We start from the raw sequence: 8,279 nt of genomic DNA on the forward strand, positions 1-8,279 counted from the left end.
ACGGACGGCTTCCTCGTATAGCAATGGCCTAATGCAAATTCTGTTAGAACTGCATATTGATCATAATTTTGCACATTTCATTTTTCTCTTCCTTATATTGTTCTATTACAACATAGCTCATTCATCAAGCTCGGCTTCCGGATCGTATCCGTCAGGCGGCCTGATACGGCAAGACTCAAATCTTGACGGTTCACCACTTCCAGCCGGAGCTGGCGGAGGTCTTGGGGCTAGCGGTCCCCTGTCCACTGACGATTCACACGGATTGCAGCAGCGAGTCTCAGCTGCCGCGTCCCTCTCATCATCCGGAGTGGGTCCACTGCTGACCAGCCATCTGCATGGGCTCAGTATTACACCAGCTTTCTCTACGGCCGCCGGGAGTCACTCACTTGAACAGCAACAGGCGCTTGGTTATTCATCTGGACCTTCGGTTTCATCGGCGGGCGGACCACCTGGCACCCCAGGCAGTACGAGCGGGGTCCACTTTACAACGGCCGGAGGGGCGACCCTACAGCGCCATCAGCAGTCGTCTCCTCAAGCGCATGAAGTCGTACTGATGAAGAGGGAAGGTGTATGATCCCGGAGCAATTATGGTGATACACGAGTATAGACATATAGAGCAAAAACCAGACGCAAAAGAGGAGCTTTGACCCCGGATATAAGGAATACAAGAAAACTATATATAATGAACATTACTATTATTATTATTATTATTATTATTACTACGCCGTAGTAGAACAATGAACGAATCGAAAACACACGCTCACATGACATGATGATCTGAAAGGGTCTCCTGTACGGACCCAAATGCCGCTACATGCTTAGCGGTAAATAAAGGCGGCGTTCGGTTAAATTCGTTCCAGACTTCCGAATACTTTTTATTCTAATACGGTATATTGAACTAAATTTATCCAAAATAGATATTTGTCAAAAAGTCGCGCGGGCTGGAAAAGACACTCCGTTATGTACTCAGCTGAAACCGGAAATGACCAGCCCGTTAGTAATGCAAGTGCGCCCTAATATGTATATTGCAGGCTTCGATTAAATTATATCATTTTGGAAACGGGAATTTTCCGATAGCCGAATGCGCAGAAGAGTGACTGATTGACGATGGATAGGCGGCAAAGTGCAGAACCGTCAATGACGAAAAAACGGAGAACGGTTATAGAAACTATGCTGAGTAGTAAGAAACAACGTTTCATAGGGAAATGCTGTTTCTTAGCGCTATTGAGTCTCAAATGAATCGACAATTACATATTCAATGTAGTATCTGTATAGCCGATACCTATTGGCATTTCAACATAATCCAATTATAGAGATGTATAAAAGCTCTTTGTTTTTGTTGCCAGAGACGATTTGTTTGTGATCTTATAGTAGATATCTGTCGGTATACCTCTGTGTCCTTAACAGTATAGATATAGATATATGTCTATACTGTATATAACTGTGTAGACAGACAGTAAACATGCTTCCAGAGCGACTTCGCGTTCATCTAAATTTGCTTTTTATTGAAAATCAGTCTCAGATGGCAAGTCTATGTGCTTTTTATATGGACGGTGTTTTACAATTTACGTGTTTCGCGCGCTTCAAACGATCGGCCGGAGGAGGATGCTGCAGTTAGAATAGATCCGTAAACAACATAGCTGAAAGCAAACGAATTGCAGGTCGTGCGAAACTACCTAGTGCAAGTAAATTATACATAAAATAACGCTCTCCTGTAAATAGCTATACCTATATACATATATAACGATCTGTAAATAGCATACATAGAACGCTGCCTATATAACGGTAGCGTAGAAGGTCCGAGGATTCTAGTGTCTTCAGATTGGCGGACAACGAGCTTTTACGAAGAGCTAGTCCTCAACTGCGATTGACATAAGGCTACAACTATTATATTCTAAACCGTTCAACCTTCGTTTCTGCCCGTTGTATCGCACATTTGAAATCGGTTTCTCATCTTATGAAATAGCGATTTCAGATGGTTTTAGTTTTAGTTAGATTCTCTCATAACCTCACCTACTGGACTTATTGTTGAAACTATTTTGTTAGAGCTTAGAGCCCATGGACGAGTAGATGTGCGAGGAAGGTGATACATATAGGCAGCAATATTGACACCATCTGCTGTATAGACAGAGGGAACATTTTATGTTCCTGTTCTGACGTTCACAACACTTGCAGCACTCTGTTCAAAAGTCACCCTCAGAACCCCCTCCCTGCCCCCCATACACAAACACACGCTCAAACTCTTGGTCGCCCTGTCTCTAGTTAAGTTGTATTGAAATAGTGATTTTTGAAAGATCACGTTGTGCCTTCTGTTCAACTGGCTCCGACGTCTAAAGCGCCCAGTTACTCCAGGACGAGTTTTATGGATGCCAATGGGAAACGTAGACGTAAAGGCGGGGTTTCGGATGGTGCGTTACGCAAGCGGCTGCTGATATTCAGTAACGAATCAAAGTAGAAGTTATATTGGCTAAACTTCTTCGCTAAAAGAGATTAAGCCACCTAGAACAGTAAAAATCACTGCAGTCGAAAGTAAAACTTTGCACAACGTTACAGTTAGCTCGCATTCCCTTAAGAAATTCGGCGGCTCAAGTTGACTAACACGATTATTGGGCTAATTTCATAATAATACACTCATCGATAAACTTTTCAAAGTCAAACTCAAACTCTAGAAGCACGTGATTATTATTACCGCATGGATCTGAAGTTTGGCGTTCATAACGCATGAAGGGGGCTTGTAGCCCCTTGAGGGTCCTCCGAGTGAGGAAATCGTGACATTATTTGAGAATGGTCTATTCTGTAGACTCTGAAAAATAGCGGAAACACCTGTGTCGGCAACAGCATCCCAACAGTCCCAGGAAAAAGAGTATCAGAGCATTTTCTAATCAAACGAAGTATCCTCTAAGTGTCACCCAACTATTATCATGAATAGTTCAGTGTTACTCTGCGTGGAAGAATCACTCTCAAAGTGCCGGATAACCCGACGATAAGTACAAGCAGAATCTATTACGAAACTGCTAAGTCTTAAGATATCCATACAAACATCTTCACATTATACACATAAATATAGATTGCCATTTTTACTATTTATATGCAGCCATCAGATCCATACGGTTTCACATAAATGTAAATCCGAGTACCTCAGCGGTTCTCACACGAAAATGGAGCCAGAAACGCCGATGGATTAAGCTAAACGTGATGGCGCTAGTGACTACGTAGAATGAAATAGCCATTATTGGCTTTTTAGATTACCTGCGATGCTCGATGGCGCTGGCTTGCACGCCGCCCATTTCAATATACTTCACTAGAAAATGCGAGAATGTATGTACATACCAAGTGAACGGCAAAATATAGAAGATGGCTTCTTTTTTGCGCGGTGAAAACTCGTAGTAGGCCGATTGCGAGATGTATTCATGTCTGAGGACAAAAATAATAATAATAATAATGGACAGATCTTAAGTTAAACAAGTTGTAAGTAGATAAAACTATGTCACTGCTTAATAAATTTTTGTATTGAAAAATACATTACCCCAGTATTCCCCATTTATTCAGGTATACTACGAAAACTGTATGCGTCTTTTATTAGCTATTTGAGAATTTATTAGTTAGTATCTTAGAGAAACGCAAAAGCTTCATCGTATGACGTCTTGAATTGTTAGATCGAAAAGGCTGTCGCTGCTTAACGTTATGATGGCACCAGGACATGAGAAACTAGTCGTTTTTTGTACGCTGCCTTTCGTTCGTTGGTTCTTTATGCTGTAAACTGAATATTGCTCTGATAAATGGCCTTATTTAGATCATTACAGAACAAGCTCGATGCATGGCGTGAACTTCCTATATTGCTTAGAAGCATGACCTTAGCGATAACTTGATGAAATCATTATAACTCATGCGCAGTCTGCCTTCTCGTCTCTTGTCTTTTTTGCGGAAATTGTCTGTTATACGTTTGCACACAGCACAGATCCGTATAAACGGGTCTATATAGAGCTTTTTGCCAGTTTTGCCGAATTTATGAGCGAGACTTTGCACGACGATCGGATCAATCTTCTTGTAACCCAGATCCTTCAAGGCGCGATACATCTCACTTGCATTCACCCAACCTTTTTGCTGAAAGTAGATAGGGACAGCTATAGCACCAGTCAACGAATTGTGCTTGAAAATCGGTACTGCTTCTCTAAAATTTAAAATCTACGAAAACAATTCTGCTTTTCCATCACGACCAATTCCGTAACGGATACGAAACTAAACAAGTTAGTACAATAATTCGTCGCTAATAAACTAGTTGAAATTGCCTCGGGGCAATGGTTGCCCCATTCGCCCTGTAACTGGTTAACACCTCACGAACAGCTAATAAGGTAAAAGAGCGGAAAATCTCATACATGCACGTCGTATAGTTTCCAAAGGTCTATCCAGTCTTCCATAAAGAAGTAGAGACGCGCGAAGTCGTAAAGGTCCAGTCCGCCACTGTTGTCTGAATCAAACATACCACATAGCAGTAAAATGGTCTCCCGAGTGAACTGACTTCCGTTCCGGTTACAGAACGAACTTAACATCTCGCTGCGACTAAGTCTACCGCTGTTGTTTGTATCTATCAGCTTGAACGCGTTAATAATCGCCTTACCCGGTAAGATGGCAGTTCGATTGAAGAAAAGACAGGACAAACGTTATAAAAGAAACCAACTATTTACAGGTTCTGTATGGCTGCTACCGTTGCCTAGAAAGCGTATGAGCTTCAGAAGGAACTTTTATTAATTCTCATATTCAACAATCAAATCGGTCCTCGTTTGCACTCCGGAGCATTTTCGTACACAAAAAAGATACCGCTGTCCTGTTACTACAGCTTTTCAGTAAAGTCGAGCATACCTACAATGAAAATCGCGCATTTCCGGATACATTACTACGAAGAACTACGTACACAGAGAAAAACGTCGAGAGAACTAGCCACTTGAAATGCACTAGGTAGGATTACTGCATTGTCGCTGGCAGATCTATACCTCGTCAATGTTGCTTATGTCGATGTTGAACTGAGTGGTGTACCCATATTCCAAGTAATTCCTTGATTTTGTGATTGGTCGTTGAACGATATTCTGTTGGAAGATACTAGGTCCCAGAATCTTGCCCTGATATTCAGGGCCAAGCTCAGATTCGTGATTATCCTCGGCAGTCTTCTCATTGTTGTTGCTGTTCCCATCGTTGTATTTAGTCTCATTGCCATCATCATCATCGGCCATCGTCCCCTGGGGGTGACGAAGAGCCTCTATGTTAGCCTCCTTGCCTGCACAAATCAGTTGATTTGTGAACAACGGAATGGCAAACGTCACAACCCGCCAAATTTTTTATTGCTATGATTTTGAATCCAGCTTATCGATCGAATCGAAGCTCGAATCTTTGCCGAACTGCGTTGTTGGCAAGCTTAATTAAAGTACTCGCTTCAAGCAACCAGTTATAGATAAAAGCAAAACATATAGAGATGAACTGTGTTTGGCCACTCGGGCCAGTACTTGGTTTTGTTTTTACCTTGCTGGCCTAGGTATAGTAAAGCCATCTTCTCATAACGTTGGACTGTCCCTTGTTCGCTCCTGAATGCTCCCGAAGAAACGATTTTCGTTGAAGAGGTCCTTGAAAAAGCACTATTCGATGTTTCCAATTTTCTACCAAGACTAACACAGGTAACTCGCAATGTAATCAATCAAGTATTGCCACAAAAAAAATCTCCCCAAATCGAATTTAGGCTATTTCAAAGTATCCTATAGCTGCTTTTTCCAAATGTGAGGCGAAAAAAAAAAAACCGTTTTTAGATTATTCATTATTAGTGACCGTTACTGTATTTGTGAGCAATTACAAATTGCCTTAGACAATAGTGTATATTGATGTTTGCTAATGTATTTTGCTACCGGTTGGGCGCGAGCTATTGATGCCTATGTGATTTAATTTTGATCAGCTGCCCGCGCAAATATAAACACGTATTTGAAAAATGACTGAATATTCATAAGTACCCCACCTTAAGCTGGGCGACCGAACGATTAATAAGCGGTTCGATTCGATAAATGTTAGTCCATGTTTATTTTTCTCGAGCTTTAAAAACGATCTACCGAAATTGACCAATTCTTCTAGTGACGTGGGACGTCCACCTTTTTTCATTTCGAAACAATTCTTAACGAAAGATGCTGTTTAGAGCTTTCAGTAACTTTTTAAATGTAAACCCGGTATAGAACATCGGAAACGTGTAGAGAAATGCATTATACGTGTCTTGTTATTATACGTGTCTGTTGCGTGCTATGCGTGTCATCCCTATTACTACAGGTGCCTGGCACCCCACTTGCGAAGTTGATATTTTTATTATTATTTTTTTCTCATAATGTACATTGATAATATAGCAGAATATTAAAGTATATATATATATATATATATATATATATATATATATACACACACACACACAAGATCCTAAACTACAGATGTAATCCGGTATCGATTTACTTTGTGTTCTTCTAAAAACCTGAACCTACCGAGAGGTGAGAATCAAGAGAGACAAGAAATGCTTGAAATGCACAACAGTATATTTTTTGTCTGACATACGTCTAAATTTTAGTGGTTAGCTAAAATTAGCTAAAAACTTGTGCGAGTTAGTGATTTTTCACTCACAAAGCATTTTCTGTATATCAATCAATTAATTAATAATAATAATAAGTCGATTAATCTTTCTAACTGCAACTTATGGCTAGAAGTTCCCTCCAGATGCTCCATATGTATGTGTTTCCCAATTGTAACTGCTGTGAAAGTGGTTAAAAGTCAGCCTGTCAAACTAGCATCTATTTTATGTATACAGGTTAAATTTTCATGTGGTGAGATCCGTCCACTTACTGGGTATATACGACCCGTACAAAAATAAGTTTAAGGAAGATGCCCAGTTCTGCACAGAATGGAAAAAATCGCATTTTAAACTTTATTGTATAACTTTGTAGATTCTAAGACGGAGGAAATACTACAGTAATAAATGGCAATAAAATTGAAACGTTAATTATTATTGAATCGGGTACAAATATCGAAGATTTAATTTGTTCGTTGTAGTTATTTTTAAAGAAGCAAAAAAAAAGAAAAAAATATATATATATATATATATATATGATATAAATGGATAAAAAACTGAATGCTTTAGATAACTAACTCCTAACGTCCCTCTGTAAATATTGCTGTGAACCGAGTAAAGGACACAGGCTTTATTATATGCCCTTAGCGACGAGTGCGATTTCCATTACGCCGAACTCCTATCTTCGTTCAGTTGCTTTCGTTAGTGATTGTCTGTCGGTGAGATTTTATTCAGCACTAGCTCAAGGATGCATCCTCGTAGGTATGTTTACTTTTAATTCTTATATATATATATATATATATATATATATATATATATATACATAAAGGTAATTAAATAACGTTGCCAAATACTTGCCATCTACCGTTGTCATGATTATAATTTTATTTTTACCATTTAACCCATTAAGATCGTTGACCAAGCTGGGTGTTCATTTTGTGTATGTTAAGATACTTTGTAATAGTCATTATCAATGAATAGTAATTATAGCTTGACAAATGTGCTTAGTCGATATACTTTTAATGTATTAATATATTATATAGCATAAATAAGGACACAGTAATCACAACCGCGTTTACCCTGTGTCTGTTAAATACAATTAAATTAGATGCGATTTGTTAATTCAACAGGTTATTTTGCTGTTGTTGGTCCCAATGCGGTCCAGACGGTGTGTCGTATAATCCTGGGTAGCGTGCCATAAATGGTTGGGCATGTGCACACCAGGGCGCCTGACCTGACCCGACAACGGCAAGTGAAGCAGATGGGGTTCCAGAGGCGGGGGTGTCCACAAAATCAAATATCGGTACCCCAGCTAATGGATCAACCATATTTCCAGCACTGGTATACACGAGTTCGTCGCGCTCGTGGAACGCCCGCTGGCAAGGCACCGCACGATCTCGCACTTCCTTATCTAAAAAATGATTATGAAACAATAGAGGAATAACACAGTCAGTTCGCGTAATGTAAATTATAATTAGGAAATTACAAAATTACTCTGTAAGACAGTAAAACGATTCGTATATAACAGAGCTCATGTATGTAGCTGGTTATTTCCGCTGGTTTGATTACAGTGCACAATGTGTGTTTTTCTTTAACATTAGTTCTTCAACAATTTTAGGGTTGACTCTGAAACGTCCTGCATGTTTGGACTTTTATTTGTCTAGCTTTGAATCTATATATATATATATATATA

General features: G+C 39.6%; 2 protein-coding genes across 2 annotated transcripts in view; one reads left to right on the forward strand and one right to left on the reverse strand.

Moving 5' to 3' along the window:
- Positions 1-3,525, forward strand: part of LOC111265723 (uncharacterized) — a 97,737-nt gene extending 94,212 nt beyond the window's left edge. The window contains exon 6 of the mRNA XM_022842625.2: positions 117-3,525. Within this exon, the coding sequence (XP_022698360.1) occupies positions 117-574 (458 nt within the window). The 3' untranslated portion in view covers positions 575-3,525. The remainder of the gene's footprint in view (positions 1-116) is intronic.
- Positions 3,526-3,556: 31 nt separating this feature from the next.
- Positions 3,557-8,279, reverse strand: part of LOC111265722 (uncharacterized) — a 10,380-nt gene continuing 5,657 nt past the window's right edge. Inside the window, exons 6-8 of the mRNA XM_022842623.2 lie at positions 4,913-7,997; positions 4,377-4,613; positions 3,557-4,104 (exon numbers count right to left, since the gene is read on the reverse strand). Of these exons, the coding sequence (XP_022698358.1) occupies positions 7,705-7,997 (293 nt within the window). The 3' untranslated portion in view covers positions 3,557-4,104; positions 4,377-4,613; positions 4,913-7,704. The remainder of the gene's footprint in view (positions 4,105-4,376; positions 4,614-4,912; positions 7,998-8,279) is intronic.

The sequence above is a fragment of the Varroa jacobsoni genome, unplaced genomic scaffold (genome assembly GCF_002532875.2).
Source record: "Varroa jacobsoni isolate VJ856 unplaced genomic scaffold, vjacob_1.0 scaffold_1001, whole genome shotgun sequence".
Lineage (NCBI taxonomy): Eukaryota > Metazoa > Arthropoda > Arachnida > Mesostigmata > Varroidae > Varroa > Varroa jacobsoni.